The sequence below is a fragment of the Mobula hypostoma genome, chromosome 3 (assembly GCF_963921235.1).
Source record: "Mobula hypostoma chromosome 3, sMobHyp1.1, whole genome shotgun sequence".
NCBI classification, from domain to species: domain Eukaryota; kingdom Metazoa; phylum Chordata; class Chondrichthyes; order Myliobatiformes; family Myliobatidae; genus Mobula; species Mobula hypostoma.
In genome coordinates this window covers 146379262-146402400 of record NC_086099.1, presented here as the reverse complement: position 1 = coordinate 146402400, position 23139 = coordinate 146379262, and the positions used below count along the sequence as shown (strand labels likewise).

General features: G+C 40.5%; 1 protein-coding gene across 3 annotated transcripts in view; it reads left to right on the top strand.

The window, feature by feature from the left end:
* Positions 1-23139, top strand: part of casd1 (CAS1 domain containing 1) — a 128018-nt gene that overhangs the window by 44594 nt on the left and 60285 nt on the right. For all 3 annotated transcript variants that reach the window (XM_063043826.1, XM_063043827.1, XM_063043825.1), the window contains one exon: positions 18347-18467. In XM_063043826.1, coding sequence (XP_062899896.1) covers positions 18347-18467 — 121 coding nt within the window. The remainder of the gene's footprint in view (positions 1-18346; positions 18468-23139) is intronic.

Here is a 23139-nt window from a genome sequence, read left to right as displayed (position 1 = left end):
TAACATATTCTCTGAGGAGCTGCAGCTCGATGTACTTGGTCTAGATGTGGTTATCCGGCAGGCTGGAGTCGCCCAGAATTTCCACATCTCACACAAAGAACACAGCACAGCCCCTGGAGCCATTCTTACTGCTCTAACTATGTACTAACAGACAAAGAATGAAGAAGAATCTTACCAGATACTTGCCCAAGCCTGATGAGCGAAAGCCTCCCCACTCTTAACACTGGACCACTCATGCAATGGCTGCTTCACTTGTTCTTGCCTTCATTTAAGTTGCCTTTTATCATGCTTACTGCATGAGGCCTACTGTGCCCATTCGATTGTGACTGCATCACTGAAATCCTGCAAAAGCTGCTTTATTTAAAATCTCTTGCGCCTCAAACTGTGTGAGGCCTCCTATGCCTATTCAGTTGCATATGTCTTTAGAATGTTGTTGGGGGGGGGGGGAGAGTGGAAGCTGGAGCACCTGGAGGAAATCCACACAGTAATGGGGAGCAAATACAAATTCCTTACAGACAGCTGCGGGAATTGAACCTCAGTTGCTGCTGCTGTAAAGTGTTACTCTAGCCCACTACGTTACTGTGCCATTGTCTTAGAACCACACAACAATGTTTGCACGTAGAGTAGGGACTTAATCAGATTTCTCTTGCAATTGGAGTGGTGAACGGGGAATTGTATTCTCCTTTGTGCTCCAATATTGAAACTATCAGGTGACCAAGGGTGCGTAGAAAGGTCTCTGTCATATTTCCAGACTGACTAGAAACAACGTAGAAATGGCCATTTTCACATTTTGTTTCATAAAGCAAGTCTGTTTCCTGCTTAACACCATGGAGTGGATTTTGGAAACACTACATATTGCAGTTGAATTTTAAGTATTTTTGTAGCTTTGTATTTTTTCTGCCTTCCATGTCGTTTTATTTTAGGTCAAGTGGTTTTAAATAATATTTTTAATACAATCCACAGTTATTATACTTTGCCTTGTGCAACAAGTGACTTTTAAGTTACAAAGTCAAATCCATATTATTTAAATTAACAGAATATTACAGGTTATTTTGACTGGAATTCTTATTTTACTTCATTAAATAGTGACCTTTTTCTCCAGTATATCAGTGCGTGATCATTTTGTTAAGTCGGGATAAATGTACTGGGTAAATTTCCACAGAATGTGTGTTAAAGTCGAATCTGAATAAAACTCGGGAGACCAGCTTCTTATAGTTACATCAGTTTATTGGGCAAACCTCCTGCAGGAGTTTGAGACCCAGTTGTCAAAGGAAAGTACTGGCCACCATCTGACAAGTGGGCCCACTCTCTCCGGTTACAGCTGTATATTTATACATAGTAAGCCCCATACATTACTGTTGCAAGATGTCATTTGAACTGGTACGCCCACCAAGTCTGTTGGTGAGAAACTTAGTTACAGATAAGAGAGTCTGCTAGATGAAGGCTTAATTACAGATGGATGTTCATTCCTGTCCTTATCGGTGAGTCCTCCCACCCTACTCAAACGAAGGTACAATGTATAATGTTATCAAACTCTCAGTGTCTCTCTGCAAACCAGGGGAGAACTAGTATAAGCCAGTTAACTGCTGAAGGCAGAGTTTGCTTCAGTTCAAAAATTCCTATTCCGTCCCAAATATTCTTTTAGCCAGAGGTTACGTAAGGTCAAAATGATTTTTTTATATTCTCAATTCCTCATGTGCACATACACTATGTACAATCAAGTATGCAGAAGAAATCTGTCCCTCCCATTCTGTAAATGCCATCTAAATTTTACAAAGGGCAAAATGTTGAATGTGGTTGATTCACTGCTGACATTTATTCTCTATTTGAATACTTCTGTGGACATAGTTGAATCCAAACTTCTGTTCTCACCTGTAATTTGTGTAAGGAACAATAACTTGCCAGCATTAAGGTATTTATTTTGGTTGGGTGAGTTATTGAAGGGAGGAGTGGTTCAATGGTTCCATTTAATATCAGAGAATGTATACAATATACAACCTGAAATTCTTGTTCTTCACAGACATCCATGAAAACAGAAGAGAACCACAGAGAATGAATGACAGTCAAGTGTTAGAACCCCAAAGCCCCCTTTTCTCCTCACCCCCCACCTCCTGTGGCAAAGCATCAACCCACCCCATTAGTTTCTGTAGGAAGCATCAGGACCCACTACCTACCAAGCAAGCATTAGCAAAGTCCCCGAAGAGAGATCATGATCTGCAGTCCCACAAGAACTAATTGTTCACTTGACAATGTGACATGCCACATGTGTGCGTGTCCTCACTCTCCACCCCACCCTCCTCGCTACCCCTCCCCTTTTCTCTGTGTCTCTCTTTTTCTCTCTTCTGGGAAAATGTGAAGCACTTGGAACAGTAGCTGCATGGGAAGGTGTACAGGTACAAAGCCTGTGCAATTTAGATGGGTTGCCCTTGAACCTGAGAAGAACGGTAACCTAGCAGAGAAATTTGCATTTGTGACCAGGGAGAGTTTTTTTGGCGGGGGGTAGGTTTCATTAGAGTAAAGTCAGTGAAAAGACAGAAACATCCAAAGCGCATTAGTCCAGCAATCAGTATAGTCATGGTTACACTGAAAGAGCAGATAGGAAGCCTGATTTAAATTGCATCTGTTTCAATGCATGTAGCTTGGCAAGTAAGGCAGATGAACTGAGGGTGTAGATTGCATTTGGGGACTGGGATATTTGTCGTCCTAACAGAAATATCTGACAGAAGGGTAAGACTGGCAGCTTAATGTTTGGGAATACTATGCTTTAGGTGTGACAAAGGACCGAGTTGGAGTTTAAAGTTCAAAGTAAATTCATTATCAAAGTGCATATATGTTACCACCCTGAGATTCATTGTCTTGCAGGCATTCACAGTAGATACAAAGAAGTGCCACAGAATCAATGAAAAACTGCACACAAAATGGACATACACCCCAAGTGCAAAAGATGACAAACTGTGCAAATACAAAAATAATAATAAATGAGCAATAAATATTGAGAATATGAGATGAACAGTCCTTGAAGGCGAGTCCATAGATTGTGGGAATAGTTTAGTGTTGGGGTCAGTGAAGTTGAGTGAAGTTATCCCCTCTGGTTCAAGAGCCTGATGGTTGAGAAGTAATAACTTACTGGTGAAATGGATCTTGAGGCTCCTGTATCTCCTTCCTGATGGCAGCAGTGAGAATAGAGCATAGCATGGATGGTGGGGGTCCTTGATGATGGATGCAGCTTTCCTGTGACAGCTCTCCTCGTGGATGTGCTCAGTGGTGGGGAGGTCTTTATTTGTGATGGACTCGGCTGTATTCACTCATTTTTCTAGGCCTTTCTGCTGAAGGGCATTGGTGTTTCCATACTAGGCTGTGATGCATTTAGTCTGTATACTTTCCGCCCACAACTATAGAATTTTGTCAGAGATTTAGATGACATCTTTACAAACTTCCAAGAAAGTAGTTCTTTGTAATGGTTCCCAGGACAGATCCTTTGAAATGATATCCTGAGGCATTTAAAGCTGCTGAACCTCTCCACCTGTGACCCCCCCCCCACCCACCCAACTGATGACCTCTGGTTTCCTCTTCCTGTAGTCAGTAATCAGCTCCTTGGTCTTGCTGACATTGTGTAAGAGGCTGCTGTTGTGGCACCACTCAGCTAGGTTTTTGACCTCCCTCCTATAGTATATGCTGATTTGTCACCAACTTTGATTAGGTCAATGGTAGTGATGTTATCAGTAAACTTAAATATGGCATTGAAGCTATGCTTAGCCTCACAGCCTTAAGTATAAAGCAAATAGTAGAGGGGCTAAGCACACAGCCTTGTTTGTGGTGCACCTCTTGGTAATTGTGGAGATGTTGCCAATCCTAACTGACTGGAGTCTGCCAGCTAGGAAATCAAAGATCCAGTTGCACAAGGAGGTATAGAGGCCTAGGTCTTGGAGCTTGTAGATTAGTTTTGAGGGGATGATAGTATTAAATGCAGAACTGTCAATAAAGAGCATCCTGCTGAATGCAACTTTACTGTCCAAATGTTTCAGGGTTGAGTGAAGAACCAATGAAATGAAATCTGCTTTTGACCTGCCATGACATTAGGCAAACTGGAACGGATCCGAGTTGCTGCTCAGCCAGGAGTTCCTTCTTAATAAGAGGGGACATGACAACAGTGCTTAGTAGATATCCTTAGGATTAACTAATAGCGCCATTTGGGTAGAACATAAATATAAGAAGGGGATAGTCACTTTGGTAGTCCATATTATTCCCCCCCCCCCCGCCACCCCCCATTGTCAATTGGAACTTGAACAGATGTATCGAGAGTAGTTGTGAGAATAGTAGGGTGTTGCTGATGGGAGATTTAAATCTTCCTGGTATTGATTGGCCACCAAGAGTGCAAAAGAGTAAAATAGCTTTGCAAATCCTGTCTGGTTTCTTATACCATCCATGATAGACTAGTCCGTGTGTTTTAATTGCATGGAGGCAGAAGTAATTCTTTCCAAGATGGAGTGAAGTTCATAGGCAGTACCAGTGGACCCAGTAGCCAAGAAGAATGGGTCTGTCAGCATCTGTGGTGACTTTAAGGTCACCATCACCCCAATACTGAAAGCAATACGCTCTTCCTAGGCAAACCTTTCTGGAGGGAAACACTTCAGGAAAGTTGACTTAGCTGAAGTCTATCTACAGAAGGAAATTGAAGAGGAGTCCAGAGTATTTCTCACCATTAACACTCACAAAGGGATTTATTGCTAAAATAGGCTAATTTATGGGAATAGCATCTACACCTGCACACTGGCAGAAAGCTATGGACCAGGTGCTGTAAGGCTGTTCAGGCACTCAGTGTTACCTGGATGACATCAGTGTTACCAGTAAGAAAGACAAGGGACGTCTCCAAAATCTCAAGGTACTGTTATTACGATGAGCATATTATGGGTTCAGAGCATGATGCAACAAGTATGAATTCTTTAAGCTAAGCACCAGTTACTGTGGTTACACCATTGACTCACAAGGATTACACTAGTGTAATTATTCAAGCAGTGGATTTTTAGAATTTGTCAATTACTATAACAGTTTCCTGCCAAACCTGGCTAATGTGCTCCACCTCTTGAACTCACTACTGCAGATTTGGAAGAAATGGCAAAACAGTGTGAGGTGGCTTTCCAAATGGTAAAGGAAATAGTGACGGCAGCCACTGTACTCACACGTTATGATCCACATCATCAGTGAAGCTTGCATGCACTGTTCAGGATGCAAACATGTCCAGAACTAGGGTATCCAGAGTTTCCAGAGCCACTTCCTGCAGTCCAAGAGTCAACACTGACAATCATCATGGAGGAAGCCCCAGAGCCTGAGATTGTTTCACAGCCACAGGCCTCATCTGCCAAGTACATTGATACCCCTTATCAGGAAAGACATTATCCCACCAGTGTAAGAGCCTCCAGAGCGATTAAACCTTTAGGCCTGAATGAGACAATTTAAAATTTACTATGCTGTGGATCTCTATATGATAGTTGTATTATATAGTATGCTGTAAATATAGTATATTTATACAAGTTGAGATGCATTCAATGTTGTGTTGAAATTTGTAGCTAAGCAGGGAGCAATGTTATGTATTTATTATTTCAGTAATATTGTAAATACATTGTTTGATTAAGCATTCTTTGTTGCTTACATAATGCATTGTGGGTTGTATGTAAAATTACATAAATGTATATGTTATCAAGTCACATGTCGCTTAAAATAAAACAAAGTTGGACTCTCATTTCTGGCTCTCTTGTTTTCCTTTCAATTAGTTTTTGTTTTGGAGTTACAGAACATTACACAAGTAATTAAAATGATTCCATTCAACTTTGATCAAAGAGGAATAGATGAAATGTCAGAGTCTGTGGAGGACACATTGTGCAGCATACTTAGGACAACAGAATTTGCTCTGCAGTTGGATGAGGCAATGAATCTTTGCTTCTTGGTTATGTTCACTGAATAAAAGACGAAAGCATGGTTCAACTGAGTTGTTATTTGCAAGGGAACTAGAAACAGATAGGAAGGGGGAGTCTGGGTCTTGGGTTGTTGAGCAATTTTCAAAGAGAAAAACATTTTGCATACCAACAGTCTAGCTCAACAGATGGGACACCATCAGTGACAGGATGGCATTGTGGAATTATTACTTTCTTAAAGCTATACCTAACATATTTACCATTCACTGTAATTTGCATACAACAGCTTGTCACTAAAGTAACTAAGTGTTTGGCTACACAAATCATTAAACATTGCTATCACAGTGGTAAATAAAATTGAGTACCATGCTGTTAATTCTCAACTATTTTGAGAGCTTTGTCTTGAGAATGATGAACAGTTTGAAAACCTGATGTTGCACATAGAAGTCAGAAGGAAATTTTTATGTACTACTTGAAACTGGGATAAAATTTTTGAGGATTTGAATGCTTCATTCAATAATCAACTCAGGAATATTAGGCATGATATTGCTAATTTGTCGGAATAATTCACAAAGTTTAATCTTCATTGTAAGGAAATGATATGAATCTTATCAAAGTGAAATCAGTCTCCACATTTCTGTCCAAGTTAACTCTATTTAAGTGCAACATTGGCTGTCACAACCTTTTTCCACTTTGAGCCTCTGAATTGGAGGAGAGGGAAAGAATACCAGATGATGATCTTCAAGTATACTGTCCTCACCTGGGTGAGATGCATAAAGACATGTCAGAGAGATTTCAGGATCTTCTCTCGATCCAAATTCCCAATTGGGCAATAAGTCCATTCCTGAACACTTGTAATGAGGAATTTCACGTTGGGTTGGAGGAAGAACTGATCTCAGTACAAAATGACTTTAAGCTGATGCAAAAAATCATATCAAGAGTTTTGGTTGCAGAAAGAAATCTCTGAAAGCTACCCTGCACTGTGGAAAAGATGTTCTTTATTGCCTTCCCAGCATCATATTTAGTGGAGCACATTTTCAGTGCAGTTTCCCAACTTGTTTCAGATCAACAAAACAGACTGTTAAATACTGAAGGTGGGGACCTGAGACGACTCCTGAGTGATATTGAGCCTAATGTTGAGAAGCTGATATCACTGCACACAGCCCATCCATTTCAAAGTTCAAAGTACATTTATTATCGAAGTATGTATACTATATACAACCTTGAGATTCATCTTACAGACAACCATAAAATAAAGAAACCTGATAGAATCAATTTTAAAAATAAGGACCAGCGAACACCCAATGTGCAGGAAAAAAAAAGATTGTGCAAGCAAATGAATGGATTTTGCATAAGTGAGTCCACAACCGTGAAGCCAGTCTTCATGACAGCCGATCTAGTAGCCCGTTAGTTGCAGGCCGCAGCTTCAGTTCAGTGCAGAGATGAATAAAACTCGCAGAGCTGCGAGCTGAATCGGCCTGTCCCTGACACCCTGACCTTTTCAATCTGGCCTGGCATTTAAACAGTCCAAAACTCAGGTCATTGCTCGCTCTCTAACCTGGGCCCTGCTGCTTTGCTACTCTCTCAGAACCCGGGCCCCTCTGCCTTGATTTCAGCTTGTACCCGACCTTTCCAATTCTGCCTGATCGATTTAAGTACAGACATCCCACCCTGCAAAAGCTCATTTCAGGGAGGTAGCACCACCACTCCCGCCCCCCCCCCGCAAACCCCATATCCCCCCTCCCCCCCAACCTCCAAGGGTGTATGTATACAGGACATTTGATTATGAAAGAACACAATTTATTTGATCACATATGGAAACTTATATTATGGAGTTGTTTGTTTTTAATTCTATTACAACTTTAAGCAAGTCTACAGCAGACATCCCACCCTGCAAAAACTCATTTCAGGGAGGTAGCACCATCAATTTGCGGGAGACTCCCGGAACTTCCTGGAGAGGTGGGATGTCTGCAATAGAGTAGCTCCTTGGCAGCTAGCTAGCTAGTTCAAATAACGTTAGCTATGCTAATAAATGAATGAATGACACCTGTTAAACTCATCTCAACATGTCTTTTACATTTTAACCCACCATGGGCAATAGAAAAGCCACTTTTGCAAACAGTACAGCGAGCAACACTGTCATTATTTTTGACCCCTATTAGGCTGGGGTACACTTTAGGGTAGTCTGGGGTGACGTACATTTTATATATTTTTTTGGAACACTCTGCTATGGCGCACTTGCTATCTCTCTCTCTCTCTCTCTCTCTCTCTCTCTCTCTCTCTCCCCCCCCACCCCCCCTCTCTCCCCCTCTCCCCTCTCTCTCCCCCCTCCCCTCTCTCTCTCCCTCTCTCCCTCCCTCTCTCCCTCTCTCCCCCCCCCCTCTCTCTCCCCCCTCTCTCTCTCTTTCTCTCGTTTGCTCCCGAAAAAACTGATTCCCGGGATATTGTATATAACTTGCAGGCATCAGGGACTCACTATTAATATGCGGGAGACTCCCGGAACTTCTGGGAGAGGTCAGATGTCTGTAAGAGCCGTTTTTTTTTTGAAAGGTGAAAAAGCAAAGAAGTAGTGAATAGTTGGGCTATTTTAGAGTATGCTCTAAAATTGTTGATGAAAATTGTTCTTACTGTAATTAAAGAAATAATTTTATTTGTTTAGATAGATTTGAATAAACTTTGCATTATTTGGCACTGCTTTGAATTGGCAGTTCATATTTTCTTTCACTGCATCATAAATCAAAATTCTTTATAACTTTTATGTAGTGGCCAGAAAGGGAGAGGCGGATGTTGGGGATGCGATCTGGGAGTCAAGGCTGTGTTAACCCAAAATAGTTTGAGAGCCACTAATATAGAGGAACCTGCTTGGGAAGGAGCAATACCTTCTCTTAAGAAACAAGGCAGGCCAAGTAACTGAAGTGGCAGATGGGGAGTACTTTAGTGACACAATTCTATTAGTCTCAAAATAGTTATGGAAAAAGATAGAACAGGTCCACATGATAAACTCCTGAACCGGAGCAGGGCCAACTTTGAGGGCAGTAGGCTGTATCTAGCTGGTGTCAACTGAGAGAATCTATTTAAAGGCAAAGGAACATTTGGTAAATGGGAGGCTTTTAATAGGGTTATATCAAGTGTTCCTGTTAGGCTGAATGGTAGACATACCAAGTTCAGAGAACCCTGCCTCATGAGAGATATCAAAGCCTCTAGTCAGGAAAATGAAGAAAGCATACATGCTTTTAGGCAGCTGGGTACAAATTAATTCCTTGACAAGTATAAAAAGCTTAAGTGGGAAATCAGGAGGGGAAAAGACAGGACATGAGATAGATTTGTCAGGTAAGGTTAAAGATAATCCAAAAGGTTTTTCAGTTATATTAATAATAAACTGGTGACTAGGAAGAGACTAGGTCCTCTTAAAAGACCATCAGAACTACCTATATGTGGAGCCATAGGAGCTGGCCGAGATTTTTAATGCCCTTTTCTCCTTGGTGTTAACTAAGGAGAATAGCATGGATTCCAAATAAAATAAAGGTAATAAGTTGTGAGGTCCCAGAACATGCGTATATTATAAGGAAGGAAGTATTTGCGGTCTTGAAGCACTTTAAGGTGGGCAAATCCTCAGGGCCTGACCAAGTGCATCTTCGGTTAATGAAGAAATTGCGAAGGCCCTTATAGAGATATTTGCTTCATCATTAGCTACTGGCGAAGTTCCAGAGGATTGGAATGTAGCTAATATTGTTCCATTGTTCATGGGAGCAAAGACAGGCCAGAGAATTACGGGCTGGTGAGCCTGACTTCAGTTATAAAGATGGTAGTGGAGAGAATTTTGAGAGACAAGATCTACTCTTTCTTCATGGATAGTCAAGGCCTGATTAGGAATGATCAGTGAGGTCTTGTGTTTGGAATGTCATGCCTTACCAATCTTAGAGTTTTCCAAGAGGTAGCTACAGGGATAGGGCATAGATATTGTCCATATAGACTTTTGTAAGGCCTTTGACGAAGACCTTCATGGCAGGCTGATATGGAAGGTTAGATTGCTAGGGATTCAGTGATCTAGTGAGGTAGAGTCAGAATTGACTTGATGATAGGAAGCTGAGGGTAATGGTTGAGAGTTGATTCTCCATCTGGACTCCTATTACTAGTGGAGCATCCCAGGGGTTAGTGTTGAGACCTCTGGTCATTATACATGTACATGATTTGGATGTGAATGTTTATGCATGATTAGCAAGTTTGTTGATGATACTAAATTAGGTGGTCTTGTCAATAGTTAAGCTGGCTACAATGAATTGCAAAGTAATCTTGATCAGTTAGGAAGATAGGCTGAGGAATGGCAGATGAATTTCAACTTGGGTAACTGTGAATGGTACATTTTGTGGATTCAAACTCAAGTCGGACCTACACAGTGACAAGCAGGGCAACAGTAGCGGGGGAAACATCTTGGAGAAGGGACCAGGCTGTGGGTCCTCCTCTAACTTCGGCTTCTTCTTCAGGTAGAGATTTGACTGCCTTTCTTAAATTTCCTCTCATGAAGCAGTTCTGGTAGCAGGAAATCATGTCGAGAACACTTCTCTTTGCCTAATTGTTTCGCTTCCAGTCGGTCATTATCGACGAGCTGGTCCATGATTTGTGTGATCATGGTAGTGGTAGTGCTGAGGAACTTCGTGTGGTGTTGTGGTGACATTTCTTGCTGCTGTTTCCTCTTCTCCATCCCTGTCCTCAGATTCACCCAGGGTGCATCACTCTGCCAGTTCTCAAAGCTCTTCATTATTAAGGCTCTCACCATGAGAATGCAGTTTCACATTCATACTAATGCTTTCCTTAGACATCTTGGATGTACTATCCTCACTGCAAGCTGAAGGCCATTTTCCGGACATTATGGGTGAAAAAAATAGAATAAGTTTTAAGTGTTATTTCGAATGTATTTTTGTCATAAAAAATTTCAATAAAGAATCGAATAACCATGTTGTAACGAAGAAGTACTGTGCAGGGTAGCGTCATGGGGGAGTCTGAGTGTATTGTGGTTACATAAGTCATTGATGTGTCCATACTCGGAGTATTGTGTACGATTTTGGTCACCATGTTATAGGAAAGACTTTGTCAGGCTGGAGAGGTTGCAGAAGAGATGTATGAGAATGCTGCCTAGACTGGAGGGCCTGAGTTATAGGGGGATTTTGGCCACGATGGATCTTCCTTCCCTGGAATGCAGGAGACTGAGGTGTAACCTCATAGAAATTTAAAAACAGAGGTCACCACACTGACCCCTGGGGTGTACCCCCTAATCACAGGATTCCAGATCTTGGTCTGGATAAGATGGATAGTCATAGTCTTTTCCCCAGGGATGGGGGAGTCCAAAACTAAAGAGCACAAAGTGCATTAGGTAAGAAGGGAGAGATTTAAGAGACCTGTGAGGTAGCTTCTTTCTCATAGAAGGTGGTGAGAACCTGCTGTGTACATACATCTATTGATGCTTCTGGACACATCTTCAGTGATGTTCCTGGAATCATTGGGTGTTTCGGGTCTTTCAACATCATACAACCTCCTCCAGGTGACCCAGCCGGTGCTGATCAGACCCCAGCTTGTGTCCAGATGGCTAGCTACTTATGACTTCATGGCTCCCTCTCTTGAGCCACAGCCATCTTGAGGCCCTTTCTGCCGCATTGGTGGTACTGCGGTTGGCTCTCCTCTTCCTCTCTCCCTCGATGCCTAAAATGCTGAAGGCTCTAACTAAAGAACGGACTACAAATCCCCTACAATCAACCTCCACTGGGAGACACCTCGCTCTCCATCCATCCTGCTGACAGTTGCTGACCAGTCCTGCGTATTTGGAGAGCTTCCTTTCAAAGGCCTCCTCCAAGCTATCTTCCCATGGGACTGTCAGCTCCAGCAGCACCACTTGCTTAGTAGACTCAGACACTAGGACAATGTCTGGTCGCAGGATGGTGGCTGCGATATGGTTGGGGAACTTAAGCTGCCCTTCGAGGTCCACCAACAGCTGCCAGTCCCTTGCAGAGGTCAGAATGCCTGCAGATGTTCTTTTGGCAGGTATTGGCTGCTCCCCAGCTCTGACAAAGGCAATGGTCTGCTTGAAGGGCACCCCCTAGTCACAGGATTCCAGATCTTGGTCTGGATAAGATAGATAGTCATAGTCTTTTCCCCAGGGATGGGGGAGTCCAAAATTAAAAGGCACAAAGTGCATTAGGTAAGAAGGGAGAGATTTAAGAGACCTGTGAGGTAGCTTCTTTCTCATAGAAGATGGTGAGAACCTGGAATAAGCTGTCAGAGGAAGTGGTTGAGATGGGTATTGTGCAACATTGCAACATTTGAGAATTTGGATAGGTACTGGAGTGGAATGGCTCGAAGGGTTCTGGGCCGATTGTGGACAACTGGGACTAGTGGGGAGGCTGCTGTGGTTGCATCAGTTGGACCAAAAGGGCTGTTTTCATGCAGTATTACTCTGACTCTGGACATAATAGTAGATAAGCAGCAAAGCAAAATAACTAGTGCTTGCTTGTTTATTTACCACCTGCAGACAGCCTTCCTTCTATCCATTTTTTGATCTCAAATGGAAAATATCACATTTGCTTTTGTAAAGTTACAAGCTATAGTTTTGCTCACTTATGCTGTGTTTTGACAAAGTAATTTGTCTCTTTTAAAAGCTAAGAGTGCAATTTAAGCTTTTATGTATCTCATTCAGAGATGTTTAAAAGTTAATGTGAATTTAAATTACAGAAGATTTCAAAATAATATAACTGAAGCATCAAGTTAAATGTTTTTTTGAAATAACAGCTTGCATTTTCCTTATTTCCAGCTGATCGAGAATTCTAATAATATTCTGGTCTGACTGGCATACGATCAGAGAAGTAGATTTCCCCAACAAAGCATAGACAGCATGAATTGATTCTGTGTAATTTTATAATCCAATCTTTGTACTGTCAGCAACCATAGATATATGTCAGCAGTCACTCCCTTCCAATTGAACTGATGTTTATTTTTGTCCTTTTTTACTGTACTGTACGGATCTTATCATTTTAGTGGACTTTCATGTTTAGTGAAGTCATTTACCTTACCATTTGTCTTATGTTATCTATCCTGTCATTTTTCTCTAATTGAAATTTCTCAGTACCCATTCACTCTGTCCTTAATGATTAATATAACATATAACCATATAACAATTACAGCACGGAAACAGGCCATCTCGGCCCTTCTAGTCCGTGCCGAACTCTTACTCTCACCTAGTCCCACTGACCTGCACTCAGCCCATAACCCTCCATTCCTTTCCTGTCCATATATCTATCCAATTTAACTTTAAACGACAACATCGAACCTACCTCAACCACTTCTGCTGGAAGCTCGTTCCACACAGCTACCACTCTCTGAGTAAAGAAGTTCCCCCTTATATTACCTCTAAACTTTTGCCCTTTAACTCTCAACTCATGTCCTCTTGTTTGAATCTCCCCCATTCTCAATGGAAAAAGCCTATCCACGTCAACTCTATCAATCCCCCTCATAATTTTAAACACCTCTATCAAGTCCCCCCTCAACCTTCTACGCTCCAAAGAATAAAGACCTAACTTGTTCAACCTTTCTCTGTAACTTAGGGGATGAAACCCAGGCAACATTTTAGTAAATCTCCTCTGTACTCTCTTGATTTTATTGACATCTTTCCTATAATTCGGTGACCAGAACTGTACACAATACTCCAAATTTGACCTTATGAATGCCTTATACAATTTCAACATTACATCCCAACTCCTATACTCAGTGCTCTGATTAATAAAGGCCAGCATACTAAAAGCTTTCTTCACCACCCTATCCACATGAGATTCCACCTTCAGGGAACTATGCACCATTATTCCTAGATCCCTCTGTTCTACTGCATTCTTCAATGCCCTACCATGTATGACCTATTTTGATTAGTCCTACCAAACTATAGCACCTCACATTTTTCAGCATTAAGTTAATGTTAATGTTAGTAACTTCCCCACACAGATCCTAATTTTCCCTTTCTCAACTCTTGGAAACTATAGTACAATTCTATCAAGTCCTATGTTAAATTAATTTTATTTTTAGAATATTTAAAAACTAGTTTTGCATGTTCTCAACCTTGACTGTAAAAGCTGATACTTTTCAGCCTAGATCTGTTCACTATTACGGAACTGTAGATTGCATAATTATTTCTGATGATTGGATATGTGTAGTTAATTACAGAAAACCAAGAAATTGCTCCTTGTGAATTTCTTTTTCACCAAAAGTTATGCTATTCTGATTTCCAGTTGAAAGACTCCAGTTTTGAAATCCAATGGAAATAAGCAAAGTTGGGATACTTATGTCTGTATTGAACATAGCAAAATTGGCTCAATATTAGCTATTTCAGTGACTGCTAATTCTACATCTTAAGTGTTCCCAAACAATCCCCGGCACTGGAAATTAACTCCTACAAATGTGTTAACTGACGTCTGGAGATTTTAGTTCCTGGAGGTTTTTAAACAAGACAAAAACATTTGTGTTGTATTTCATCTGTCTCTTACTTCTCTTGATCCCATCACTTACTGTTGATATTTATTTTGGTGAGTTATTTGGCATTAAATTAATTATTCTAAGGTACATTTCCAGGTTCTTGCTGATCTTAATAAGGATTTTTCAATCTGGTTAGATAAGTGTAGAATTGTTTTGTCTCTTCACAAAGCTCTGAAATTTTCCTTTGAAGCTGGCTTATTTTGTATTTAATTCTCACAAATTTCCGTACATAAATCAAATGAACAAGGGTAATGAGTGTTTAGCACCGTTTGGTGCTGACTGCAAAATCTAGGTTAAGTAATGCAAGAAATTTTAAATAATTCAAGTAATTCAAGGTTTATGTTATTGCCAGAGAATGCATTACAATACAACTCAAGTATTAATCTTCTCCAGATAGTCATGAAATACACATGAAAAAGTAAGAGAAATAAAACTCTCAGACCCCAGAATTCTCCACCCCCTCTCTGCAGAAAAAGAACAGTGACAATAACAATCCCTGACCCCCCCACCACCACAGAAAAAAACAATACAATCCCTGAGTCCCTCACTTACAGATAAAAAAAGACGGCAACAATAGCAACACATATCCAAACCCTCCCATGCTTTAAAAAAAACAGCGACCAACCCTCTCGCTCACAAAAAGAACGGCGCTTGTAGCATTGAAAACCCACTATCACCCCCCACTCACATAGAACTTACAAATCACCCACCCGCCAATCGTTCACAAGAAAGAAATCGCCAAAAAACTGAAGGAGACCAATATAAGGTAACTGCCAATCACATAAATCTCAGACATCGAACGGCCCTTCGGTGACTCAGAGCTCAATCCTGGTCCGAATGGTGATCTCTGTTGAGAGTGATCACTGACACTCTTGTCACCCTTGGGAATGATCGGTGACCCTCTGGCCTCTGCTGGGAGCGATCGCTGTCCCTCTGGCCTCTGCTGGGAGCGATCGCTGTCCCTCTGGCCTCTGCTGGGAGCGATCGCTGTCCCTCTGGCCTCTGCTGGGAGCAATCGCTGTCCCTCTGGCCTCTGCTGGGAGCGATCGCTGTCCCTCTGGCCTCTGCTGGGAGCAATTACTGTCCCTCTGGCCTCTGCTGGGAGCATCGCTGTCCCTCAGGCCTGTGATGGGTGCGATTGCTGTCCCTCGGGCCTCTGCTGGAGCGATCGCTGACCCTCTGGCTTCTGTTGGGGGTGATCGCTGACCGGGTCTGAAAGCCAGCGTCCTGCAGCCTCTGTCGCTCTGCCCGCTGACCAGGTCCGATCCCTTTCACCTTAAGGCTTCAAGCTTCTTCACCATTCATGAGCTCATGTCCCGCCTTTGGTTTATTGGTTTTTGTTTTTTATTTGGTTTTGGGTTTAATTACTGCTCAATTTCAAATGTAGTACTGTCCAATTGTGTTTAATGCAACTACCATTTTAGGTAATTCTTAAACTTTTTGAAAGACTTATAAGATATTTTTCCTACCTGTGGGTCTTCTTTTTCTGTTCTTTGCTTTTGTCGATATCTTTGTGCTTCCTGATCTCCACTTTTCTTTATATTCATACATGCTTTAATTTTGTGTTAACTCTCACCTCCTCCATTGATTTTATTAGTAAGTCTATTATGCTTTTTCAATTGTATTTACCATTTCAGTCTAAAGCTAAACTTTGCTCAGAGCAAAAGTGGTAATAGTGTATCTTCTCCTATTGATTTCTATTCTTTCACTTCTGAATCACAAGTTGTATAGTGTTATTGTGCAGATACATATGAGGAATATTGTTAATGACTTTATTCCTTTAGTTTGCAGTTACAGCTAAGACTAATGGCACTTGAGTTATTTCTTTCTCTTCTTTCTTTTCCAACATTGATTGTACATTATTTGCTTCTTATTTGTCAGCTGTCCAGTTACAGATGTGCCTGGTATCTGAGATAATAGTGATTTATCTCTTGAATATGTTCAACATATCTTAGATGTGCGCACCGGGTTACAAAATACTGCAGTTGCTAGCAAGCTGAAATACAGGGAGAAAATGTGGAAATATTCACCAGTTCCGCCCGAATCTGACGGAAAATATTGACATTTCTAGTCAATGCTTTTTCATTAACAGATGAATATTTCCAGTATATTATTTATTTCATATTAAAGGATATTTTAAATGAGTTGGCACTTTTTTAGGTTAGAATAAATTGCTGTTATTTTGATCTTCAGTCTTGAAAATCTACTTTGATCATATCAGGTCAATTTTTATTAAGAAATTATATTCACAAAAAGGTAATTATGATAAATGTACCTTTCAGAAATCTTTGAGCAACTGTCAATATACTTCCTAATTTTACGAATGTCACAGACCAGTACTTTACCAACAACTGAAATAAAGCTGACTACCCTGTAATTTCCTAAGTTTTCCCTGTCTAGAGTTAGAGAAATTAGAATTCAAAATTCCAACTTGGCTAAAATTATGTCAGGCTGATTTCACTGCTTTAGATTGCCTTCAGTGTTAATTCTCTGAATATTAACCTTTGTACTTCCTGTTGTGGCAATTGCCAAGTTAAATAAGTTTTCATTATTGGAGGGTGCTTTGTGGCAACTGCTCCTCCAGTCTCTCTTTTATAGTCAGTCAGTTTTTCTCTTGTTTTTGATGTTGGAAGTCAAACTTATCTTTAGTTTTCCTTTGTCCATTTTTAGCAGCCTGGGAATGATGTTGATAAAATGTCTAGGGTTCTTATTTCTTGTCAAACATTTCGTCATATTTATTAGGATTTCATTTTGGGTTTGCCAGTTTATCTCATTTGATTGTTCACAGCTACCTTTGTTCTATGTTCAATGCAGGATAATGTGTGAAGTCTTCTGAAGCGCAGCATTTAGAGATCACAGCTTATTTTTGGAGTGTCTTTTATGATTAAACAGACTTGGTTTCAACAGCAACCTATAATGCATGAAGTTTCATTATCATTTTGATGGCCTTTACTGTTTAAGATCTTGAATTTTCCTAGTTCTCCAATAGTGTATATGATTTTTCTAGCTTTTTACGGCTGGTTATTCTATAATCCTTTGTAGAATCCAACAGCATTGTACATAATCCTGTTGGTATTCCCTCAAAAGCAGTCCCCAGAATCACCCATTTAATGGCAGTTTTCTTTCCTTTAATTGTCATACCACTAACGTCTGTTGAAATCAGTTATTTTGTCTTTTATCTGCATTTGTATCTCCTGTTTGCTATTTTGCTTTAATTTTAAATTGTTTTAACTATTCTGTTTTACACCAGACGGGGAAGTTCTACTGGACATAAAGAACATTTTAAAACAATTATTATACACATTAATTGTAAGCTAATGCATTATACCAGATAAGGGCAACAGATTTCTTTCCCCAGGTTATAAAAGTGAATGATATAGATTTAAAGCAACATGGTAGCTTGAGTCACTGATACTGTTTTAAATAGTTTTTGTTTAATTCTGTGGTTGTCTGTTCAGTCAGCTTCAGTCTTGATGTTCTTCTGAAGGAAAACTGAGCCTGCTGGGTTTCTTTTCCCCATGAAAATGAAGGTTCAAGATAACTAAATGATTGTCTTTTAAATTATTTATTTATACCAAGCTGTTTTCTTCTTGTATGGAAGAGAACCATTAGAAACCATTTATATTAATAAGATGGCAAATGAGAAATTCAAAAGTAATACTCCTCACTTCTTATCCAGAGAATGGTTGAAGTGTGGAATTTGCTAGCAAATCTAAGAGCAAAGACAAATAATAAAGGTATATGTTTTAGGTAAATCAAGTTCTTGAAAGACTTACTTGAGAATGAACGGGTTGAAGCTCAAGGGCAGTAGAAATGACGTGAACTGGTTGATCCAATTGACCTTTTCTGTATATTCTTTATAATTTTATATTTGAATGTATAATTGTATTACCTAGTATGAACTTTTTTTTTCTTTCCTTCAGTGAAGTAAAGAGCTGTCTTATGAACAAATACATAACTTTTATTGGAGATTCCAGAATTCGGCAGTTGTTCTACTCGTTTATTAAAATTATAGATTCTGCTGTCAAAGAAGAAGGAAACAAGGTATGTTTCTATTTTCATTTACTTTGATTTGGACTGAGTGACTGTAGAAGTCAGGCTTTCAATTAGGAAATTGTTAATTCATACAGTGACAACATCGTGCTCCAGGGATTCCATTTTGGTTTTGACTGCAGAGCCATTCTACAAATGATCCAGCTTTATTATAAGCACACCAAATTGTCTAATTTTAGAAATGTGTCAATGTTTATTGCACAGTTTGGAAATGTCTGTTTTATCTGCACTATAACAATTAGTCATATTAACTATTGAAGACCAAAGTAGCGTGAGAGGTGTTGAGCACCAGCAGAATGGTCTTAAAATATAATTGTAGTGCATTGTCTTGTAAATAGTAACTCAGTTTTCCGGTATACCAAGTAATGGACAGGGAAGGCAAAGGGCAGAATCAGCTGTATCACACTGAATCAGTGTGTGGCTGGAATTGCATATACGTTATACCAGATAAGTTCAATAGATTTATTTCCCTGGTTTGTATCAGAGAATGATGTAGAGTTTTAAAGCAACATGGTAGCTTGAGTTGCTGATACTGTTAATAGCTTTTCTTAAAATCTGGGGTTCTTAATTTACTGAATTGAAATATGCCCATTTGCCAGGATGATCTTCAGACTCTTATTTTCTTGGTGTTGGTCTAGGATTGTTCATTTTGGCAGTCTCTTACTTGCACTTCATTTCCGTGGCTGATAAGGTCAGCACAGAACTTAGTCTCTGCCATTGGTAATGGCGGCAAGAGATAGACATGGGTTGTTGAGTGAGTAGACTGGGAGGTGTTGTGCTTATTCCACCATTTACACTGGACTGCTTAGTGCTCTCAATTTATGAATACTTGCTTCTTGATTGCTCCTTCTTAATTTTGTCCTTGGCAAGTGTCATTCCCACAAAACTCTTTTGAGGAGACTTTTAGATTACCCTTGAATCTTTTCCTCTGTCCAGCTCATAATCTTTTGCCATGAGAAAGCTGCCTGTTTTGAGAATTTCTGCAGATTGTTTTCATTCCTTAAGGTTCTGATGTCAAAAATGGTGCTTTGTAAATGTAAGATTGTTTACTCATCTTTTGTCTTATTTGAGTACTTTGGCCACTTTGTCATAATTGAGAGTGTGGCTCTCATAATACAGAAATTTCCAATTGATTGCAGAGTCCTAGAATAGAATTTATTTTAATGAAAGTAGTATAACTAATAAAGCATAGAACCTAGATTAGTACATGAAACTATGATATTGTAGCCATTATAGAAACTTGGTGGAGAATAGAGCAGGACTGGCATTCCAGAATTTAAGATGTTTCAGACATAATGGAGAAGAATGTGAAAACAGGAGGCAGTGTTGCATTATTGATTAGAGAATGTCACAACTGCACTTAGGACATTTTGGAGGGCCCATCCAGTGAAGCCATTTGGGTAGAGGTCAGGAATAAGGAAGGTGTAATCAGTATTGTGAGGTTATACTATAGCCCTCCCCAGGCAGGAGATAGAAGAACAAATATATAGACAGATCGTGGAAAGGTGTAGAAACAACAATAATGATTGGGACCCTGTTAATCCCAATAAGTTAGATGCTGTAGAATTTGCTAAATGCATTCTAGGGTGGTTTCCTGGAAACAATTTAGATAGCCCAGGCCAGGTGATCAAAATTTCATGGGAATATTTTAGGAACAGTGATAATTCTAAGTTTTAAGACAGTTGTGAATAAGAATAAGTCTAGTCCTTTGTGGAAGTGTAAATTGGGGGAAAGCTACATACAAGATGAGGCAGGAACTGGTGAAAGTAGATTGGGAATGGCAGTTTGGGGGCATCTGACACGTGGAAGTCATTTAAAGGCCAGTTCAATAGAGCAGCGGTCCCCAACCACTGGGCCGCGGACCGGTACAGGGCCGCAAAGCATGTGCTACCGGGCCACTAGGAAATGATATGAGTGGGCCTTTCACCTGCACCTTTCCTCATTCCCTGTCACGCACTGTTGAACTTGAACATTGGGTTGCCAACTGTCCCATATTTGCTGGGACATCCCGTATATTGGGCTAAATTGGTTTGTCCCATACTGAACCGCCCTTGTCCCGTATTTCCCCTGCTAAGGTAGAGCGTTTCTATGAAACTGTTCGTGCCAAAATGACGTGAAGCAAAGAAGCAATTGCCATTAATTTATTTGGGAAAATTTTTTGAGCTTTCCCAAACCCAAAAAATAACCTAACAAATCATACCAAATAACATATAAAACCGAAAATAACACTAACATACAGTAAAAGCAGGAATGATATGATAAATACACAGCCTATATAAAGTAGAAATAATGTATGTACAGTGTAGTCGGGAAGATGAAGGCAAAACTGATTTGTGGGAAAAAATCGGCACTTACGCACATGTGCACACAGGTGCCCGCGCAGGGCTTCATGGTCATGGTAGTCTTTCCTGGGGTAAAGTGTCCCGGGATTTGACTGCTACTTTTGTCCCTTATTTGGGAGTGAGAAAGTTGTCAACCCTAACTGTAAAAGACATGTTGAGGTGAGTTTAACCCTACTTAAACAACCCCCCCCCCCCGCCACCCCGGGTCGGCTGGTCCGCAAGAATATTGTCAATATTAAACCGGTCCGCGGTGCAAAAAAGGGTTGGGGACCTCTGCAATAGAGTTCGAGATCAGCACTTTCATGTGAGGAGGAAAGATGAGGATGGTAGTGTTCAGAAGTCTTGGATGACAAGAGATATTGTACATTTAGTCAGAATGAAAAAGGATAGCAAATTTGATGAGGCCCTGCAGGAATATAAAGGAATCGAGAAAGAACTACAGTTCTGGTTGGCCTGCTATAGGAAGGATGAGGGTGAGAGAAAGATTGTTATCAGGCCAAGCCTGGTTACGATAGGAGTATGTGTGGCTGAGAAGGGGACCTTTAGAGGCATCATGGGCAGCATAAAAAGGGTGAGTAGCCAAAGTCTTTTCCTCCAGGGTAGAGGAGTCCAGAACTAGAGGGCATGGGTTTAAAATAATAGAGGAAAAACTTAAAAGGGTTCTGAGGGGCAATGTTTCCCACACAGAAGGGTGAGTATATAGAACAAGTTGCCAGAGGAAGTGTGGTCAAATGTATAAAATCATAAGACAGAGGGACACAATTAGGTTATTCAACTCGTCGATTCTGCTCCACCATTGAATTATGGCTTTTTTCCCCCAACACCATTCTCCTGCCTTCTCCTTATAACCCTTAACCCCTTTACCAATCAAGAACCTATCAATTTCAGTCTGATATGCACCAAATGACTTGGCCCCAGCCCACTTTAGCAACTAGTTCCATAGATTTACTATCCTCTGGCTGAGGAAATTCTTCCTTATCATAGGGTTAGTGGGACATCCCTTTACACTGAGGTTATGCCCTCAGATTCTAGACTCTCTTACTAATGGAAACATCCTCTCCACATCCACTCAATCCAGGCCTTTCAATGTATGATAGGTTTCAGTGAGATTCCCCTCCCCCTCCTGAGCACCATTGAATACAGCAAGAGACACTCTTCATGTGTAAAGCCTATCATTCCAGGGATCATTATTGTGAAACTCCTCCAGTCAGTCTCTAGGGCCAGCACATCCTTCCATAGATACAGGGCCCAAAATTGTTCACACTGATTCTAATGTGCTCTGACCAACACTATAAGTCTCGGTAGTACATCCTTGCTTTTATATTCTCGTCATCTTGAAGTCAATGCTAACATTGCATTTGCCGCCTTACTGACTCAAGCTGCAACTAACTTTAAGAGGATCCTGAACTAAGACTTCCAAGTCCCTTTGCATCTCCATTTTCTGAGTTTTCTCCCCATTTACCTTGGTGCATAATCTCATGCTTTCCTACATTGTATTTCATCTGCCACTTTACCTATTCTTCCAACTTGTCCTTCCTTTTGTAGACTCCTGTCTCTATGACACTATCTCTTCTTCTACCTCTCTTGGTATCATCTGCAGAGTTGGACACAATGCCATTAATTCCTTCATTCAGATACTTAATGTATAAATTGAAAATTGTGGTCCTAACACTGATCGTTCTGGAACTCTAATTACTGGTAGGAATCTTTGAAATTATTCTTTATCCACAATTCCTGCCTTATGCCAGTCAGCCGATCTATTATTCTTGTTAGTAATCTGCCTCTAATGTTGTGGGCTCTTATTTTGCAGCCTCATGTATTCCTTTGGCTTTTATGCTGTCCCTGACTTTCCTTGTCAGCCATAGTTGCCTAGTACAGTCGGCCCTCCTTATCCGCGAGTTCCGCATGCACGAATTCAACCAACCACGAATCGAGAAAACTGGGAATGCTGTTCCAGCACTTGTTGTTCGAACATGTGCAGACTTTTTTTTCTTGTCATTATTCCCTAAACAACGCAGTAACAACTATTTTACATAGCATTTATATCGTATTAGGTATTATAAGTGATCTAGAGGTGATTTAAAGTATACGGGAGGATGTGCGTAGGTTATCGTGGATTGGGATAAAAAAAACGGAAGTTATCTTACTAAGTAAGTCGGAACAGGTACATCCGGTATTACTTAGTGTCAGTTAGTCAAATGTTTGTCATAGTATATAGTATATATTTTACCTTTCTGTGCATATAAAACACTTAGGAAACATAAGTTTCAGCGCTGGGCTTGGGAACGGAAATTCCGGAGTTCAATCCAGTGACAGACCAC